Source organism: Dermochelys coriacea, chromosome 1 (assembly GCF_009764565.3).
Source record: "Dermochelys coriacea isolate rDerCor1 chromosome 1, rDerCor1.pri.v4, whole genome shotgun sequence".
Lineage (NCBI taxonomy): Eukaryota > Metazoa > Chordata > Testudines > Dermochelyidae > Dermochelys > Dermochelys coriacea.
Window position 1 is genome coordinate 44076483 of NC_050068.2, and position 21665 is coordinate 44098147.

At 41.1% G+C, this 21665-nt stretch overlaps 2 protein-coding genes and 1 pseudogene across 8 annotated transcripts in view; all 3 read left to right on the plus strand.

Moving 5' to 3' along the window:
• Window positions 1-21665, plus strand: part of WASF3 (WASP family member 3) — a 169850-nt gene that overhangs the window by 129000 nt on the left and 19185 nt on the right. For all 7 annotated transcript variants that reach the window (XM_038420746.2, XM_038420710.2, XM_043504322.1 and 4 more), the window contains 3 exons: window positions 15097-15231; window positions 19049-19202; window positions 21143-21260. In XM_038420746.2, the coding sequence (XP_038276674.1) occupies window positions 15097-15231; window positions 19049-19202; window positions 21143-21260 (407 nt within the window). The remainder of the gene's footprint in view (window positions 1-15096; window positions 15232-19048; window positions 19203-21142; window positions 21261-21665) is intronic.
• LOC119851454 lies at window positions 4847-5393 on the plus strand (annotated as a pseudogene).
• On the plus strand, window positions 11634-12172 carry LOC119860607 (40S ribosomal protein S2-like; the record flags this gene model as incomplete). The annotated part of the gene is given in 2 exon segments (XM_038414539.2): window positions 11634-12033; window positions 12036-12172. Coding segments are annotated over 2 exon segments (507 nt in total), but the record flags the coding sequence as incomplete, so codon positions are not given.

Here is a 21665-nt window from a genome sequence, read left to right on the forward strand (position 1 = left end):
ATAATATATATGCAGAAGGGGGCAGAATTAAAGTTTGACAGGCAACCATGCTGCATGGCCCTGATACTTTTTAATCTATACACCATGGATATGCCAGCGACAGAGTCGAGGAAATTCATGTATGTGGATGATATCGCCCAATCTGTTCAGCACACAAGCCTCCATACCATCAACTGCACCCTAACCCAAGATCTTAGCACAGTGGCTGATTATTTCCAATGCAGGAAATTTAGGCTTAACCTGAAAACTAAGGTGACCACTTTCCATCTGAACAATAAAACGTCTAATACCAAACTCGATGTGCAGTTCTACGGTAAGAACGTCCGCCATTAGGTTAACCCAAAGTATCTCGGCATTACAGTGGACCAGAGTTTGACCTTTCGACAACATTTGAGAACACTTGTGATAAGATTAGGTCTTGTGTTATGCTTATCCGGAAACTGGCCAGAACATCATGGGGCTTCAGTCCATGGACCCTATGAACCTCAACAATTGCCTTAGTGTATTCTGCATCTGAGTACTGAGTGTCGTCTCACAGAGGTCTCACTAAACTCCTTGATACACAACTCAATAACACCATGCACATAGTGTCAGGGACGCTCAAATTGATTCAAGTTGACTGACTCCTGGTTCTGTCGCATATCCAGCCTCCACAGATTAGAAGAGCTGCTGAGACATCTTGCTTTCTCAGTCATGTCAATGCAAACACGAGGATCTGTTGCATGATGACCTGCAGAACCCACCAAAGACCAGATGAAAATCCTGCAATCCTCTTTGGAACTGCATGAAGAGCCTTTCACTCAACTTCAATGCTGCGGCTCAAGGAAAGAGCCACATGGAACGTTTTGATTGCTCACAGCAAACAGCTAGTCACTGACCCTGCCGAGGAACCACCAGGTTTTGATTTATGTTGGAAAGACTGGTGCTGATTGAGTCTCATTACAACATCTCATCGGAGATGTGGACAGACCCTCTTCGAATGGAAAATGAGCCAAATACCTGTAGGCAACTGCGGTCACCAGGCACAAACGATGGAGCACATCATATCTGAGGGTTCCCTTCATTCTTTCGCCAGGGGCCTGAAGGACATTCACCAGCTCACTGCTGCGGCAATGTGCTAGCTATCAAATCTAGCTATAAATTTGTAATCGTTGCTAGCTACCCAGACCATACTAAAGAAGAAGAAGACAGGCAACCATAAGTCTGCCTGTTAAGTGCTTGATTATACAACCTGAATAATATTCTTAATGTAGGTTTTTGTAAGTAACTTTCTTGTTTTTAAAAAAAGAAAAAGGTAAAAAAAAACATTATATTATGTTCAACTGTAACAACTTTTTCCCATCAAGTATTATTGGTCAGGTGTGAGTCCTGAACCTTTAGCACCACAGCACAGACTCTTACCACCTGAGCATCAGGATTTAGGAGAAAACTTTTATCCCAGAAGGGGGCATGGGCTGTTGGGGCCACATGCTAGGCTCAGGGATGGCCAGTGGAAGACTAACCTAGCTTGTGTGCACTGTCTCCCTCCATCTCTTCTCCATCCCTGGGAGGTCAAAGGAGCTGCTGCCCCCAGAGGGGTATTGGGGAAGGGCTACTGGTGCCGTTTGCTGAGTCTGGGGAGGAATGGGGCTAATAGGGTTAAACGTGGGGTGGGCCTGATCCAGCTATATCCCCTCTCATTCTGCTCTGGCAGCTCTCAGGCTTTCTCAGTGCAGTATGCTGCTGATGATTAGATTAGAACAATCACAGTCAGTTATTTTGACATGCTGCTAAAATGATAATTCCTGAGCAACCCACACAAGAGAAGGGAAATAGCGATTTTTAACAATTAATATATTTTGGCCAAACCAGATTGGAATTTCATTGCATGAGTGAAACGCACATGAGTGAAACCCCCAGGGGTTTGTCCCCTCCAGTGTTAATACTGAGGCCTGGTCTACCTTAGAAAATTAGTTCAGTATAACTATGTTGCTCAGAGGTGTGAAAAATCCACACCATGGAGCAATCTAGTTAAACCGACCTAACCCACTGCGTAGACAGTACTAGGTTGATGGGAGAATTCTCCTGTCAACCTAGCTGCCACCTCCTGGGGAGGTGGAGTCCTTATGCCGACAAGAAAAGCTTTTCCGTCTACATAGGTAGCGCTACACTGAAGCGCTACAGTGGCGCAGCTGCTTTTTAAGTGTAGATAAGACCCCAGTAAGAGTCAGACCTCTTCCTTGAGCTTTGTGCATACAAAATGCTGGCTGCTAACTCTCCATCTTGGATACTTTTATATAGGCATGGAAGAATTAGATTTTGATTGGTAAACGTTGATTTCAGGGCCAGGGCTAGCCTGAGGGAAAATGGCACCCGGGGCGAACTTGCATTTTGGTGCCTCTGGCCTCTGTGGGCATGGTGCCCCCCCATGGGCTCCCCAGGCTTCCCACCCTCCCTTCATCCCAAAGGCCTGCTCCCTCTCCTGCACCCCCTTCACTCCTAACCCCTGCATCCCTCTCCTGCACCTGTGTGGGGAAACAGAGCTGGATGCACAAAGCAGCTGGTATTGCTGCACGCTGCCCCCCAGGACTGTTGCTCTTCTGCTCTGCATACCCCTAGGAGGCTGTGGTGGTGGAGGGGAGAGAGGAGCAACATCAGGGCTTTCTGCATCTAGGTCACTTTCCCTGCCTGGGCTGCATAAGGAGAGGGCACGAGAGCAGCAGCTGCTGATGCCTCACAGCACAGCCCAGGTGGGGAAAGTGACCTGGATGCAGGGAGCCCTGGGTGTGTGTGTTGGGTGGGGAGGGAACTGTGTAAAGGAGACTGTGGTATTAAATTTTTGCGTGAAATTGGGGCAGCCAGAAACCCTGACCCAGGCCTGCCACCGAGCCTCCCCCTCCCCCACCAGCTCGCACCACACAGTGGTATGAACCTCTGGGGGAGGAGGTGGGGCCGGAGCAGAGCCGCAGCAGCTGAGGGCTCCTCTGCACCCGGCGCCGGTGGAGAGAAGTAGGGGGAGAGAAGTGGTTTAAATAAAACCAAAGAAAAGATGTATTTGCCAGTAGTCCTAATTTGCAGATCTGTTAGCAGTCATGACATGTATAGGAATTCCTGTATTTTCCATGGTTTCAGGGTGTTTCCCAGATTTCCACATTGGAGTCACCAGTCAAATGTTACCTAATATGGCTTGACAGGGGAATCAGTCAACTAATGTTTAGATACTTCTGTCTATCTGAGAAGCAGAGGTGCTCACAAGGGAGATGAGCAGGCAGAGAAATACAGGTTGGTAGTAATGCTAGTGGAACTTGATGGGGAAAAATAAAATCCTGTCAGACCGAAAGGTGGGAGAGGGCTTGCCAAGTTGAAGAAAGGGGATTATTTAAGCACAACTGCAACAACGTGGGCAAAGGTGTGGAGAAAGTGGAGCAAATAAATAAAATCAGCAGAAAATAAAATTGGAAAAGTGTAACAGAAATAATCTTAAGCAAAAAGTACAATTGCATAAAAATTACAATGGATATGAAAGATATGACAAGGATGAAATAAACAACCACGTTCAGGATCTGTTCGAGCTGTATCTTCTCCATACTGCTGTCTGGTTGTGAAACATGGACATTATGCCACTGGGCAAAGCTGGAGGCTTTCCACACAAAATGCCAACTTCGTATATTGGGCATAAAGCGAATGACTTCATTTATAATGCAGACGTTTGTGGTCACTCCAGTCTACAGATTACTGGTGCCATTGTTCAGAGCCAGTTTTTTATGCTTTTTAAACATGTTGCCAGAATGTTGCAAGATGTTCCTGTGAACACCATTCTCTGGGTGGCTTGTAACATCCAGGATAAAATTCCACCAACAAAGGAAAATCCCTTATTATATGGGTGCATCAAGTCTATTTCGATGTTGGACTTTCAGCCCATGAAGCACTTGCAGCCGCAGAGGAATAGACCAAATGTTGAATGATCACTACAGCCAACTGTCCAGCTAAGCGTAGAAGTAGTACAGTGTCCTCTACAGAAAGGGGGAAAAAATGGAAAAGAGGGTGGGAGGGTTAGTGATAATCAAATGGTAGTAATTTTAAATAACTTTCAGTGCAGTTTGTTAAACTTAATATGGTTGTCTTTTTGGCATGAGCAGTTAGCCAAAATTTGAGGCCTTGCAGCAATGTTTGATAGGATGAGAAATCAGTTATATGAATTAGGTATATTCCTGGTGTAATCTTATCTATTCACTAAAAATGTACACGCAAAGTCCTGTGTCCGTGAACATGGTAGAAACAAATAATAGCAGGCAGTGTCCTTTCTCAGAAATCCCCATGTGTACCACTCTGATGAGATCTGCCCAAGAAGATCATCTCCTTCTTTCTTTCAGGTTTACATTCCCCATCTTCCTTTTCCTGTATTTTTTTTTGCCTCCCAAACACAAAGCCTGTAGCTGATATTCAAGCCCCTGCATCTTGGCACACCCATTGGCATGTGTGGCCTGAGGAGACTGAGAGGAGCTGCCACCTTCTTGGGAATTAGTGGGAGTTGGGGCCAGGCGGGAAGGGAATGAAGTCAGGGTCAACCACTGGCAGGTTGGTAGTAATACAGGTTGGTAGTAACACTAGTGGAACAAGAACAGTGCAGGAGTAGTCTCTGCCTGCGTATCCCGAGAATGAAGGGAGCATTTGGCTCCTGCCATGCAGGGCAGGGGCAGCACTTCAAGAAAGTCATTTTCTGCTGCCACGTCTTCCCTTCCTCCACCAGCCACTGGGCTGTTGCCCTGCTGGGCAGCCCCAGCTCCCAGCTGCACAGGCCCATAGGGCCCTGAATGAGAGAGGCTGGGGGGCGGGGAGCCCACAGTGGGCAGCGGCCATGCTTCCCATGGTGAAGAAAATGTACAACCTGCTCTACAAGTTGCTGGTAATCGGGGACTGAGGGATCGGCAAGACCTGCATGTTCTTCCACTTCTCTGACAATGCCTTCGGTGTCCCTTCATCTCCATCATCAGGATAGACTTCAAAACAGATGAATTACAAGAAAGAAGATCAAGCAGCAGACCTCGGACACAGCAGGACAGGAGTGCTTTCATACTATCATCATCTCCTACTACAGATGTGCCATGGGAATTATACTCGTGTATGACATCACTAATGCCAAAAGCTTTGAAAACATCAGCAAATGGCTTAGAAACATAGATGAGCATGCTAGTGAAGGATGTGCAGAGAATGCTGTTGGGAAATAAGTGTGACATGGAAGTTGTACCTAAAGCAAAAGGAGAACAGATTGTGAAGGAGCATGATATTAGAATTTTCTCAACTAGTACAAAAGCAAATATAAAAATTGAAAGGCATTTCTCACATTAGCAGAAGGCATTCTTCAAAAGAATGTGTACTTATGTGAGTACTTCAGTCCCTTGGCTGGTGGTTAGACCCTCTGCACTTATGCAGAGGGATTCCCTTTAAACCACCGGAACCTACTATGACTCTTGTAACAGATGTGTCCACCAAAGGTTAGGGGGCCCATCTTGGTCAACTTCAGACCTCAGCTTTTTGGTCAGCTCAGGAGGCCTCGCTCCACATAAGTGTACTGGAGCTTCAAGCTATTTGTTGGGCCTGCAAGACATTGACCATTAGTAGGGCTCCAGGTTTGTGTCAGTGATGAAAATATCACAGATACTATGATATTTCTGTTCGATCGTGACTTCTCTGTGTCCCTGCTGGGCTTGGCTATCCTTTTCTGGCATTGTGACCTGGTGCACAAAGTCACAGTGCTGCCAATCCATCATGATGGTGGGATGGGGGTGGCAGGCCAAATTTGAGTGAGTGGCATTGCAACCTGGTGTACAGGATTGTAGCACTGCTCAGATTTGGCTGGCTGCCCATCCATCATTACTGTGGGGTATCTGGGCCAAATTTGAGTGAACAGCGGTCTGACCACGTGCTCCAGGTCGCAACACTCAGAGTGGGGAGCCAACCTCATCCCTCCAGGACAGGAGCTGCTGCTGCAGGGTAAGTGTAAAGCGGGCTTGCTCTCCAGCCCCTCTGGGGCTTCCCTCTCCCTTCCCATGGGTAGGATCCAAACGCCCCTCCCCCCACCCAGTGTGGCCCCTCCATTTCAAATGACGCTCCCATGACTCTTTGCCACTGCCCCCCTAAACCCATACCTTTTACTAAGTTTACTGTGACTACTTCATATTTTTTTAATTAAAAAACACAGTGAAAAATCTGCAGCCCTAACCATGAGGCACCAAATGATGATGATCTTGCAGATACCACACTGCAGTGTTTTATCTGAGCAAGCAGGGAATAGCATGGTTGTCTCTGCCGAGACAAGAAATGATCCACCTGTGACATCTTTCTATATAAGAAGCAATGTCTTGCTAAAAGCCTTTCACCTTTCAGGTGTGAGGAACACTATTGCAGGTTCCCTAAAGAGGGTGCTTAGTGAGCATCATGAGTGCTCAGACAAAAAGGATGTTCTCCTCCATATATTTCACCATTAATAGATGTATTTGCCACCAACTTGAACAACAAATACAGCAAGTTTTGTTCCAGGGCAGGCCATAGCTCAGGTTGCATGACACATGCCTTTCTTCTTCCTTGGTCAAACTGGTTGCTCTGTGCATTCTCTCCAGTTCCTCATTCTGAGAGTGATCAAGAAGCTGAAAATGGACAAAGCAACCTTAATTCTCGTGACTCTGTGTTGGTCAAAACTGTATTGGTTCTTGGACCTACATCAAGTCTCCATTTCATCACCCATAACTTTACCCTTTGTCAGGGATCTCCTTTCTGAGAACTTCAGCAAGTCTCTACATCCCAGCCTCAGATTTCTCCACCTCACTGTATGGGTGATCCCTGGTTGAATACTCATGAGACCTTGTGTTCCTGTGATGTCCAAGCCATCCTGGTAAGCAGCAGAAAGGATTCCACCAGAGCCACACAAGTAGGGAAATGAAAAGGTTTTCAATCTGGGCAGAATCGTATAAATTATTATCCAATCATACAGAGTTTATCCAATCCAAGTTTTCAATCTGGGCAGAATCGTATAAATTATCCAATCATACAGAGTCCATTCTGGACTGCCTGTAGCATCTGAAACCCTCAGGCTTCTCAGTTAGTTCAGTGAGAGTTCACTTGGCTTCTGTCTCAGCAGTACATCCACCATTGGATGGCTTTTCTATCTTTGCTCACCCTCTGCTTTCCAGATTCCTAAAGGGCCTAGTAAATGTCTGCCTTCCTGTGTCAGATATGATACTTAGATGGATTTAAATCTAGTCCTATCCAGATTAATGGGTTTCCCCTTTGAACCTGTGGCCACAACTTCTCGGTCACTACTGTCTATGAAGACAGTGTATTTAATTGCAGTCACTTCTACAAGGAGAATTTCCAAGCTTCAAGGTCTCATAGCAGACCCTCCTTTCACTGTCATCCATAAAAACACAGTTTTTCTCTTTTCCACCTCGTTCAGATCATGCGTCTTCCAGTTTTTCCCCCAATCCCCTCTCTTCTAAAGCTGAAGAAAAATTGCATACCTTAAATGTTCACAGATTTCTGGCATTCTACCTTGACTGCACATTGTCCTTCAGATCTGCTTAGCTTCTGCTAAGAGAATCAAAGGTAATAGTTCAGCACATTTCACACTGGATTTCTGACCGTATTAAGCTATGCTACAACCTTGCTAAACGCTGTCCTCCAACAAGGATAACTGCTCACTCCACCAGAGCTCAGTCCATCAGCTCTTCTGAGCAAGATCACTATAGTGAATAGCTGCAAAACAATATGGTCATCTGTATGTACCTATCCCAGATATTCAGACATTATGCTGTCACTCAAGCCTCATGAGACCATGCCAACTTTGGCCAGTCGATGTTACTCTCTTTTCAAATAATCTTAAGGGAACTGTTGATGTCACCTATAGTGGAATGTCTATGTACACAATCACTTGAAGGAAAAACAGTTACCTGTGCAGGAACTGTTGTTCTTTGACATGTGCTGTGCACATGCACATTCAACAACACTCCTACGTTCATCACTATTTTGGAGATAGCGGTGTGAAGGAACAGTGAGGGAGGCAGTGGGTGTGCCCCTGTTATATCTTCAACTCAGCACACAGGAGGCTGGAGGTGCATGCGCCACCTAGTGGTACTCTTGGGAAAAGTCTCCAACTCAAGTGCACCTGCAGTAGAATGTATACATGCAAAACTTGAAGTTCAGCAGTTACTATACAGGTAAGTAATTGGGTTTTTTTTCTTCCAGGTGGAGGCTGTCTTTCTGACTGAAATCTTTCAACATCAGCAACCCTTTTATTATTCTGAGTTCCAGCCCCAGCAAAAGGGAAATCATCTTGATCTGCTAAGTCTTTCCGAAGGCTTGATGATATTGAAAAAACTTCGGAGTTGGCCATAGGTCTTCAACATCTGTTTTTAGTATGTTTGTCTTACTCACAAGCTGCATCTTCAAAGAAGAAATTTTGATGACGCTCTCGAGATATTGGAATTATTCCTTCCCCTTTCTGTATTCTGCTTCTCACCTGTTTGATAATTATCTAATTTCTTAGAGATGGAAATTCATCACCTCAGATTAGCGGAGTTCGGTGTGATAGCAGGACTTCGGATAGTAGGAAAGTCGAAGTCTGGGGCAGATGACTCTTTGCTTATCCACTGGATCATACTGTTTTCCTTTAATAATACTGTTGTTACTTACACAATATAGTTAAGGACTCTTCTTTTAGCCCATAACCTGGCAGCCTCTCAATAGTTTTGGCTATGCAAGATGAGAACTTTCAGCTAAATTAATGTTCATGGCCCTTCTGTATAATGGGCAAATGCTTCTTTGGGGGAACAGTTTAATTAGTGTTGAAAGATACCACCTAGAATTAAAAGCAGTACTTGTGGCACCTTAGAGACTAACAAATTTATTAGAGCATAAGCTTTCATGAGCTACAGCTCGCTTCATCGGATGCATTTGGTGGAAAAAACAGAGGAGAGATTTATATACACACACAGAGAACATGAAACAATGGGTTTATCATACACACTGTAAGAAGAGTGATCACTTAAGATAAGCCATCACCAGCAGCCGGGGGGGGGGAAAGGAGGAAAACCTTTCATGGTGACAAGCAAGGTAGGCTAATTCCAGCAGTTAACAAGAATATCAGAGGAACAGTGGGGGGTGGGGTGGGGGGGAGAAATACCATGGGGAAATAGTTTTACTTTGTGTAATGACTCATCCATTCCCAGTCTCTATTCAAGCCTAAGTTAATTGTATCCAGTTTGCAAATTAATTCCAATTCAGCAGTCTCTCGTTGGAGTCTGTTTTTGAAGCTTTTTGTTGAAGGATAGCCTCTTAGGTCTGTAATCGAGTGACCAGAGAGATTGAAGTGTTCTCCAACTGGTTTTTGAATGTTATAATTCTTGACGTCTGATTTGTGTCCATTCATTCTTTTACGTAGAGACTGTCCAGTTTGGCCAATGTACATGGCAGAGGGGCATTGCTGGCACATGATGGCATATATCACATTGGTAGATGCGCAGGTGAACAAGCCTCTGATAGTGTGGCTGATGTGATTAGGCCCTATGATGGTATCCCCTGAATAGATATGTGGACAGAGTTGGCAACGGGCTTTGTTGCAAGGATAGGTTCCTGGGTTGGTGGTTCTGTGGTGTGGTGTGTGGTTGCTGGTGAGTATTTGCTTCAGATAGGGGGGCTGTCTGTAAGCAAGGACTGGCCTGTCTCCCAAGATCTGTGAGAGTGATGGGTCGTTCTTCAGGATAGGCTGTAGATCCTTGATGATGAGTTGGAGAGGTTTTAGTTGGGGGCTGAAGGTGATGGCTAGTGGCGTTCTGTTATTTTCTTTGTTGGGCCTGTCCTGTAGTAGGTGACTTCTGGGTACTCTTCTGGCTCTGTCAATCTGTTTCTTCAGTTCAGCAGGTAGGTATTGTAGTTGTAGGAATGCATGATAGAGATCTTGTAGGTGTTTGTCACTTATCTTAAGTGATCACTCTCCTTACAGTGTGTATGATAAACCCATTGTTTCATGTTCTCTGTGTGTGTATATAAATCTCTCCTCTGTTTTTTCCACCAAATGCATCCGATGAAGTGAGCTGTAGCTCACGAAAGCTTATGCTCTAATAAATTTGTTAGTCTCTAAGGTGCCACAAGTACTGCTTTTCTTTTTGAGAATACAGACTAACACGGCTGCTACTCTGAAACCTGTCACCTAGAATTAAGTGAGGTTCATTGGTTGATTATGAAAATTCTCTTCCTCCTGTCTCTATAACAGAGCTAATAAGGAGTCTATATATATTTTCTACTGTTTATGCCAGAGAAGAGTCATTATGGGGAACAGATTCTTCTGTTCTCTGATTTTATCCATGTTTGTACATAGAGAAGGGAGAATAGTTGCTGTCAGCTGCTGATTATATCGGAAATGTAAATATAAAAAGCCCTTGGTACCCTTTGTATTGGATATTTCGTAAGTTGAATTTAGTTTATAAATTCATTAGTGTATTGAAAGTACTAAACTAAATTGCTAGTTCTTCTACATTCATTTTTCCTTTTTATCATTTTTTAAAATGTTGTATTCTCTCATACGTTTAGATTCCTTTGCTGCCCTTTCCCCATTGCTTACCATCTATCTTTAGTAATAGACTTTCACAGTTAGATAAATAGTTGTTCAGTTAATGCATTGAAACCCTCTTACTTTGCGGTCTCCTTACATACTAGTAGCATATTAGCAGCCTCAGGCACAAAAAAAGAAATACTATTTTTTTCAGTCTCAGATACTTTCATTAATAAGCTGTGACAAAGTTCTTTCTCTGCCTTGGTGGGTCCTGTGCTTATTGGTGGATTTGCTTGCCTCAGAGATTCACAGCAGCCCTGAGTTTGGCCACTTTCGTGGCTCAAATCTGCCGTTCACTCAGTTAGCCTCATCACTGGCCAGCATGGGGAAAAGGAAGAAGAACAATCCCCATAGTCTCTGCTGATCCACCTAGTGGACCGTGTTCAAGTTCAACTCCTCTGGTATCAAGCAGGGAGTTGGGAGGATGGAGGGAACCCAGGCCTGCCCTCTACTCCGGGTTCCAGCCCAGGGCCCTGTGGATTGCAGCTGTCTACAGTGGCTCCTGTGACGGCTGCAACTCCCTGGGTTACTTACCCATGGCCTCCTCCCAACACTTTATTTATTTTCACCACAGGACCTTCCTCCTGGTGTCTGATAATGCTTGTACTCCTCAGTCCTCCAACAGTATGCTTTCTCACTCTCAGCTCCTAACGTCTCTTGCTCCCAACTCCTTACACGTGCACCACAAACTGAAGTGAGCTCCTTTTTAAGCCCAGGTGCCCTGATTAGCCTGCCTTAATTGATTCTAGCAGCTTCTTGATTGGCTGCAGGTGTTCTAATCAGCCTGTCTGCCTTAATTGTTTCCAAAAAGTTCCTGATTGTTCTGGAACCTTCCCTGTTACCTTACCCAGGAAAAAGGGACCTACTTAACTTGGGGCTAATATATCTGCCTTCTAGATGGTGCATTGTCAGGACACCATGGTGAAGTTTTGATAAGATGTAATAATGTCCTGTATATCGGAGGAGGAGGAGGAGAAGATGGAGAAATGAGAGAATAAGTTTGTATATTTCTGGAAAATAAAGATCAGTTTTTCACAAAAAAAAAAATCACAAGGCTTTTGTAGCTATTGGTGACTACAATGGTCATGTCGGCCTTGGTGTAAAATGCTCCAAGGAAGTTGCCACTGCTATTCGTGGGGCAATCATCTTGGCTAAACTATCCATTGTACCAGTACAACGAGGCTACTGGGGTAACAAGATTGGCAAGCCTCATACTGTACCTCACAAGGTTACTGGTTGTTGTGGGTCTGTTCTGGTGCGTCTGATCCAGCACCCCATAGTACAGGAGTTGTATCTGCCCATTCCAAAGAAACTGCTGATGATGACTGGCATCGATGACTGCTGTACTTCAGCTAGGGGTTGTACTGCTACTCTGGGCAACTTTGCTAAAGCCACCTTTGATGTGATCTCCAAGACCTACAGTTATCTGACCCCTGACCTCTGGAAGGAGAGGTATTCACCAAGTCTCCTTATCAGGAATTCACTGATCATCTGGCTAAGACCCATACCAGAGTCTCAGTGCAGAGAACCCAGGCAGCTGCTGTGGCAACTACTTAAATGTTTTTGTACAAAATAAAGTGATAAGTGGGAGAAAAAAATCACTCTCCTGTAGCCATCTGGTCCGACCCTGTCATAAAGCTTAAAAGAAGATAGTCTCTGTAATTAACACTGATAGGTTTTTGCTCCTCAGGCTCATTTGCATCATTGATTTGTTTCTTTTTTGTAACCAGCACTAATAATTTTCATTTCTTACAGAAGGTAACTTCAGAGACATCTTATTCAATATGTTAATTCAGATTTTTGTAGAAATTAATTGCAGTTGATTTTGGCAGAGATTGCTACCAGAGATCAACTACAGATTCATGAAAACTTTGAAGACAAATGTCCTATAAATTATTTACTTCAGAAGTCGGAGAGAAATATCATGATACATGTTATTTGATGAAAAGTAGTAATGATCTTCTCAAAAGACTTAAGTATATTTTGCAAGCCACTTTGTCAAGAAAAGTCTAATATGGAGTAGTATGAGGATGATACTTGGAAGTGCAGGGAGGAGCTGCTTTTTGGTGTCTGATATCACAGTAACTATAAGGAAACAGTAGAGATTGAAAGTTGTTGGGGGGTGAAGTGGAGAGGACTTTCAGTTTATTTATCTATTTGGGGTGGCTGGGGAGGAGCTTTTAAAATTAAGGATTAACAGATCACCTCTGTTGTAAAAACACTGATCCAGAAATAGTAATGGGTGATTGCAGTTTGACTTTTGGAATGTCTTATGCATAGATTTCCTGCTGCTGTTAGAAAGTGAAGTAACTATTTATATTTTTCTTTTTTTGCAAATTAATATTTAGCTTTTCCAGAAGCTGTGTATTACTGTTTTTAAATGGTTGGCTTTTAATAGCACAATCAGTTTTTAGTATGGAAGCTATAAACCTCCTAACTTTAGACAGCTTTCAAGTTCTCAGCTTTCCAATGTATCAACTACTTGTGTTATTAAAAAATCTAATTTAAAAAGTAATATTCTGAGCAATTAGAAAAGCTGTATCTAAGAAATTGTTTGGACCATGTTCATTTGAGTTATCTGTTACAATGTTGTTTTACCAGATTGTTGTTGTTATCAGCAGGAAGTTAGTGTTCCATTCACCATTCATTTTTAGAGCAGCATGTACAGTTGAAAAAAATTTCAGTGTTAAAAAGAGAAAGTTATTCACAAGCAGATCTTTAATCATCTCTTCTACCTCCTTTAAGGTAACTGACAAACTGATACTTACATATTGTTTTTCTTCTTTTAAAGCACTTTGTAAACTTTAGCTTTTAATTTAGCCACAACATCAGAAGAAGTCTGTGAAAGCCAGTAAAGAGCCTGGGAAAGGCTAGTAAAGCAGTTTCTCCCATACTATCTGTTTTGCAAAATGCAAACTTTTAACATATTTTTCCTAGCTCTTCTGGTTGTAAAGATAATCTTCTGAAAGTGAACAGGTGCAGTGTTGTCTTATTGAATCTACAAGTACTCTGAAACAATAACTCTTGAGCTGCAAACAGACCATTCATTTTAATGGAAAGTAAATTCTGAAGGCTGAAGATGAACATTTCAATGGAGGCGTTGCTAAAAGTTTGTTTCCCTTTTTTTTCTGATCCTTATGACTGTTTGTCAGCTGACCCAAGACTTTTATTAGGGAGGAAGTGGAGAGCAGAAAGATGGCACAATGCCACGTCTATCTCCCTACTAGGTGCACTAAGCAGAGCTTGGGTGCACCTCAGGATCTAGCTAAGGGGTGGCCAACCTGAGCCTGAAAAGGAACCAGAGTTTACCAATGCACATTGCCAAAGAGCCACAGTAATACATCAGCAGCACCCCATCAGCTCCCCTGCTTCCAGAGCCTCCCACCCACTGGCAGCCCCACCAATCAGCACCTCCCTCTCCCTCCCCGCACCTCCCAATCAGCTGTTTCATGGTGTGCAGGAGGCTCTGGTGGGAAGCGGGGAGGAGCAAGGGCATGGCAGGCTCAGGGGAGAAGGAGGGAAGGGGTGGAGTGGGGGCAGGGCCTGTGGCAGAGCCAGAGATTGAGCAGTGAGCACCCCCCCCCCCCCCGGCACATTGGAAAGTTGGCACCTGTAGCTCCAGCCCCGGAGTCGGTGCCTGTACAAGGAGCCGTATATTAACTTCTGAAGAGCTTCATGTGGCTCTGGAGCCACAGGTTGGCCATCCCTGATCTAGCTCATCATGTTATCTACAGATTTTGACACCACACTTAGTGGAGGTTTTACTACTCAGAAGCTCCCCCACTCGGAAAAGAAAGAAAATAAAATCAAAATATTTTAAATTTTCCTTCATCCCTATTCTGTGAGCATCACTTGTCACTGTTAAATTAATAGACTATCTTTTCCAAATAAAGGATCCAGGAAAGGGGAGTCTCCTCCAGGGTTCTAGAATGTGAACATTTTTCATTCTCCAGCAATAGATTCCAAAACAGCCAAAAGGATTTCCTTGAACAACCCAGCAGTCAATACACAACACTGAAGGGCATTTTTGGAATGTCCTTAATTAACAACGTGTACAGTTAAGCCTAGTTATAGGGTACAACTTAGAACTTTAACATAATTCTGCCATTTCTTGCTGCTCACTCTTGTTCAGGCGATTAATAAATATACTAAATTATACCTGACTTACTGTGACTCACTACTATTCCCAGGATTGACTCTGAAACCTTTTAAAAGATAGCAATAACATTGGCTACCATGGAGTTTTCAGCACTGAAGTGGATTTTAATGATTACATATTTTTGTTAGCAGCTCAGCTACCTAAGGAGATGGTTTACGTTTATTTTGATCTGTCTGACCATTTGCTTTGCATTTAACTGTTCTGAATGTAATTCTGCATTGCTAAAGTGCGTGATAAATTAGTATACTGTAATTCTTTTATGAGTGTTTAACTGTAATATCATGCTGTTGAAGCAGTGTTTCTTGTGTTTTATAAGTCTTTAACAGATGGCATTCTCTATTTTTCTCTACAGGCAAGCACGCTGAAGACATATTTGGTGAGTTGTTTAATGAGGCCAACAACTTCTACATCAGAGCAAATTCTCTTCAAGACAGAATTGATCGCCTTGCTGTCAAAGTTACCCAGCTGGATTCAACAGTGGAAGAGGGTAGGTAATTGCATAAAAGCACTGAACCAGAAGTAATGTTGACAAGGTCACAGTAATTAATTACACAACAATCACTGCTTTTCCTTTGGAATAATGCTGAGCTGATAGTTCATCATGTTTATAGGAGGGCTTGCTGGAAAAAATCAGATTAGGTTAATTGGAGAAAAATATTTTGAACCTCTTAACTCTCTTCATATTTGATTTAAAATTTTAGTTTTTGAGCTCTTTGTGACACAATCCTTGCCTTTCGGAACAGGAGACATAGCTCTTACACTCATGATCTAGGTCATCTTAATAAATCAGAAGTTATTTAATTTAGTCATCAATGAAAATTTTCCTAATTGTAAAACCATTAAAAGGTTTAGGGCATTTGGCCCTCTCATTTTAAAAGGTGGGTGTTGCAAGTTAGAGTTGACATTCATTAGCAATGTGTCTCTAGTATGACTGGCTCTAATCAATGCTGTTATAATCCTCTTTCCCTAAAGAAAATGGAGATTTATGTATTATCAGCTAGCTAATGTGATACAAAGTTCGAATCACCAGCGACTGCACATCCTTGGATCAACCCCAAAGTTACAGCATCACTTGTTTATGTATATAATTATTAATGTGGTCATTCATTTTGTAATGTGCATTAAAAACTTGAGGAAGGCCCGTACTCTATTTGAAAGCACAAATTGCATTAAATAATTTTAAAAACATATTCCTATGTCCTACCTTAACAAAAGAAAAAAAAGCTGAAATGTGCAAACTTGCTTGCAAGTTCAATTTCCTAACATTGAAAAGCTTGGTTTTTTTTAAATGATACAAATCAAAGGCTCTGTATAATTTGATGCTGGATTTTTCTAGAATCGTAATACCAACTGTGTAAGTATAAAAATGGATCTCTTTAAAGAAGCTGCTGACTTTAATGATTAAAAAATATTAGGGCTATATTAGGATATATGTTTCACGTGTACACGAGGCATTGCATTCTGGTATAAAGGATACCTTCAAGTTGAATTAAAGGAATTTGCACACTGTGGATTTGCAATTGTAATCACATGCTTGCTTTCAGGAATTGTACTGTTCCTCATATCTTGCAACTGGATTTGCCAGAAGAACCTAGTGTGAAATATAAATCAACCTTTTGTGAGTCTTCAGTGATGGTATTACTGAGGCAGACCATGTGTGAGGCAGTCTAGTCAGGGTAAGCCCTAGGTGTTTTGCTTCCGAACAGCTAAGTAAAACACACGAATTTGGCCCCTCTCTTCCCAGATGTGTTAAATTGCTCACCTCTAATGCCGGCACTGAATGCAGTCAACTGGAGCACATCAAGCTGGCAGGACAAATTGCCAACTCCTTATTCAGGCCACAAACTACATGAGAGTTTGAAGCAGCTGCTGAACATGCTCCCTTTACTGGAAGAGTATGGCCACCTAATATAGATGTCTTATCAATATCTCCCTGTAAATTAAAGTTCCCTTAATTTGGGATGGCTGTTTTGCCTTCTCTATGTAAAGAGTTGCTTATCTCAGTCCAGTTGCTAGTTAACAAATACCTGCTTTGCAAAATACCAGAATTGGCATTAACACTTTTTGGCCATCTCAGGAGATGGGTCAAGAGCTAAGTAGTCTGAGAAACTGAGCTATCTTCAGGTGCTCCTGCATCTTAGGTTTGAGGCACCAATCATTGTTATGGTAAAACATGAGGAAATTAGCACTACTCATGTCCATATTGAACTTGTTTTTTGGTAAATTGGAGGACCTCAATCTTCAAATCTTTCAATCTGGTACATTTCAGGAGCACTAAATTCACTTAACTAGTTTTAAATTTTTTAAAAAAACATCAGCCCATTTATTCCATTATGGATAGTTTCTGGTTAGCTTATGAAGCTGTAAAGAGACACTCAGAGCAACTTCTGTTTCGATGTTCATATCTCACTAGATCTGAGGGTCACAGGAGACTCCACTCAGAAGTACTTTCCATAGTTACCTCAATGCTGCTAATGGCCTTTCAAATTAATGAGCCACACACAAACTATTTTAATGTTGTTTTAATCTCAATAAGGAATTTCATTGACTCTTTGGCTCTGGAAATTGGAATTTTTGCAGTAAAGATGATTGGTACCAGAGGTTAGTCTAGATTTCTGACTGCCTAAAATTCAATTCAGTAAAATCAGTTATTAATCAGACACAATTTTGAAAGCACCATCATACTCCCAATCAGTTTAATATCAGTAGAAAAAAGTTTTTTAGGAAGATTTCCTAATGTTGTTGTTGGAAACACCACAGTGAATGGGATAGCTAATTGCTGAGGATAATATTTTCAAAATCTCCTAAATCCCATTGACTTTCAGTGGGGCTTAGGCTCCTGAATCATCTATATGTTTGAAAACTTTTACTCCTAAACTAGGATATAACGATTCAAGACTGTATGATTGAAAAAGCTGCCTATAATTCTGATCATATCATTTCACATTCAGCTAGGTTAAAAAAGAATTGTGTCAAAAACAAATGTTTGTGTACCCACATGTGCTGGCTAGGTGAAAGAGGGACTTGAAGTTTCAGTTTTGTTCCTAAATCCTCCATCTGCTTAGGGGCTACTAAAGAAACTAGGTAGTCATGGAGTGAGAGGCTAAATATTACTCAAAAATGAGGTGGGAGATGGAGCAAAACTTAGGATAAGTGGTCAATTCTTATCATGGCAAAGGGTTAGCAGCAAGGTGCCTCAAGATTTTATATTAGGCTCCATGTTATTTAATATATTAGTGATCTGGAAAAGGAGGAGAATGAATAGTGAGGTAACAAAACTTGCAAATGATTTAGTTATGTAAATTAGGACCAGAGTGGATTGAGAGGAATTCAGAGTGATCTAAACAAACTAGGTGCATGGGCGACATGATGGCAAATGAAATTAAATGTAAATAAATGCAAAGTAGTACACACTGGAGAAAAAAAATCTAAACTCACACACTTACATGTTTCTAAACTAACTATAGCAACTCAAGAATTGGACCTGGCTAAATTTTGAGCTGGGGTGTGATTTCCAGCTTGAGGAGACATACTTGCACTAGCTTTCATCGAGCAAGTGTGCTAATAATAGAATATAGCCATAGCCGCATGAGCCGCTTTGAGTACGTATCCAGTTTCTCTGATGGGCATGCACTCTGGGTGGCTAGCCCCTCTTGCTGTTCATACTGCTGCAGATCCTTAATATAAATCAGTAGTGCAGCCTCATCTAGAATCTTGTGTTCATTACTGGTCACCCCATCTAGAAATAGATATTGCAGAACTTAGGGTGGTTCAGAGGAATGGTCAAGGGCACCAGGAATGGTCAAGGGCATGGGAAAATGCTCATAGGGAGAAAGCATGAAAAGACTGGGGTTATTCTCCTTAGAGACAAATAAGGGGAGACATGATTGAAGTATATTTAACGAACGATATAGAGAATATTGATTGGGAACAGCTGTCTCATTCACAAAGACAAGCTAATCTCTAACTATTAGAGATCAGGGTAAGATCAAATGTGAGGTTCTTACACCTTCTGAGGCATCTGGTGACACTATTAGAGATAGGATGTGTACTAAATTGATCTTTAGTCCGATTCAGTATGGTAATTGCTGTGTTCTCACGTGATGCATTGACATGATTTACTATACAAATTAAATTTATAAATATTACTTCAGTTTTGCTACTACATATGAGTACTGAAAAGTTTGTTGAAATATTTTCAAATAAAAAACTCTTCAATGTTGTAAAACTAAGATCTCAATTGCGGGTCTGTAGTAATATTAGAAAATATCCACAATTAAATATCTTCTTTTCCTCTCTAATAGTATCATTACAGGATATCAACATGAAAAAAGCATTTAAAAGTTCGACAATACAGGACCAGCAAGTTGTTTCAAAGAACAGCATTCCTAATCCAGTGGCTGACATCTACAATCAGAGTGACAAACCACCGCCATTGAATATTCTTACACCGTATAGGTATGGATAAAGTCAGTGCCTAAATTCTTGTACTATGCTATTCATCTCATTTAATTCTAGATACATTCTTAGCAGCATGGAGGAGAATGGGTAGGTAACTATACAGTACAGATGCATTTCTGAACACAGGGTTTGAGATGTACCCCCAGGTTTTATGAGGTAATAGTTTGAGTCACCCTTTGCACATTGCAAGATGATACAATGTTATCAAACTGAATAAATATAAATAATGCAAATCCCCATCAGACTGAACGGTAACAATTTATTACTTTCTAGGTGTTAATATTTTTGGTATTTGAAAAGTAAACTATATTATTAGTTTCGTAGATTGGCTTTCTATGAATCTAGAAAATGGCTCATTGGATATAATGTAACATAATTTGGTTTTGCAGTGTTTGTATATGGAAGGAGCTGTAGAAATTATTATATTAAAGATACTCAGTCTGAGCACAAGACCGTGAGCCAGACGCACCTAATTTCTAAAACTAATTCTTACACTAATTTCCTCTATAGCTTTAGATAAGTCACTTAATCTCAATTTTAATTTATCCATGTGCAAAGGAGTGTTGTAAGTTATTGCCATGCCAGATGACTTTCAACCAATGAATGTGGTGGCATAAATACCTAGATAGAGATCAGCAGCCCCTCCTTGGTGCAGTGGAAAAGGGACACTGTCTGCATACCTGTTGAGTGCAGATAGTTCCTTCTCTCAAAAAATTAACATCTGAAAGTGAACCTAAGAAGTGAAGATGTGTAATTTTTTTGTGGACATATAATATGATGAGTTTTGTGGATTGTACTGAATGGACAACTGGATTTTCATACTGTAAAATAATTGTAAACTGTCATACAGTTGTGATAAATAATTGTAGTCCATTTCTGCACTGTGATAGAAATCATCCCATTTCAGAATAATGTAAATCTGAACCTGATTGGTAACAGGAAATTGAGGTTGTCATTGAGTATATAAATACCGTAAAGAAAAGGAAGAATATAGTAATTACCATTTTATTCTGTTTATCTTGAGTTTTGGGTGCTGCTGCTGTTTGTTTTCAATACTTGACTTTTTCCTGGCAAATAGACAGGTACAGTAAGCAGGACTTCATTCTCTGTTTCCATTAGATTTATAATAGTCTGTTTAAAGAATCTCATTTTCAGTCTTTTTCTAGGTATTCTGGGTAATACATTATCATTTCTTTCCCTAAAATGTCTTGGGTATTAGATTGCTTAAATAGGAGTGATTGTTAAATATAACTAATGCTTATAACAGGATGCCTTGTGATTTCTGATTGTACAATATTTCTGCAAAAAGTACACACTTGTGCTTCGGTAACTTATCTGAAAAAGCTCTCTATAAATAATATATGTATATCAGAGTGATTGCAGCGTATTTTTAGTATCATTACCTTGAAGGTATAATTGTAGATCATTTTAATTGCTGAATATTTAAAAATCAAATTAAAATTGTATTAAACCAGTGCTCATAAATAGCTGAATAATGAAGTATTTTGCGTATCTGTTTGTGCTGCATAACTATACCTTGGTGACAGTGTATAGCGGTGTAACTGAGAGATTTTTCTTTTATGTACTCATAGACCTTAAAGCCAGAAAGGCAGGCCTCAGAACTTCATCCATCCACTCCTGTATTTGATCCATAACAACTGTCTGAGTTACTCAAGTCCTCAAATCATGATTCAAAGACTTCTTCTAATTCTGTTAGATATATTTTAGTGTAGTTCATTTACACAGATGACATTGCTCTGGAGATCTTTCAAAGACGTTGAAATAAAAATACGTGCCATTTACTTTATTTGGCTTACTCTAGTTAAACGATAGAAAGGGACCAAGCTTAAACCAACAAAGCTCAAAGCTGAGCCTCTTGTGTTTTAAATGACGTATTATTGACATTTGCTAAGCTTTTTCTTCCATTGTGTTTACAGAGATGATAAGAAAGATGGTTTGAAGTTCTATACTGATCCCTCCTATTTTTTTGATCTTTGGAAAGAAAAAATGTTACAAGATACAGAAGACAAACGAAAAGAGAAGAGGAGACAAAAGGTAAATAGCCGTATAATAATTATGTGTAGAATATATATACAGAATTTATACATGTGCACTTATCCAGGCTAAGTTGTGCTTAGCTTTTGTAGCTGTCTAAAGTCTTTTGCTACTTAGATATGACTGAAATAGTAAGTTTTGTATTAGAATTTTGATTACAGTTTATTCTTTTTACGTTAAGAGGTTTGGAAATGGAATGAAACAGAGCTATAGTTTTCTTTAAATCCTTACTATTATCTGCTTTTTAGTATACAGGAAATCAGCCATCTTTGCTTCATTGGGAACAGTATATGCCTTGGTAGAATTAAGTTTGAATTGTAATGTTTTATAACGTTCTTTATCTTTATATTCATTATTAGAGTTCTTTATCCAGCTACCCCACACTCACAGGAAAACACAAATTTC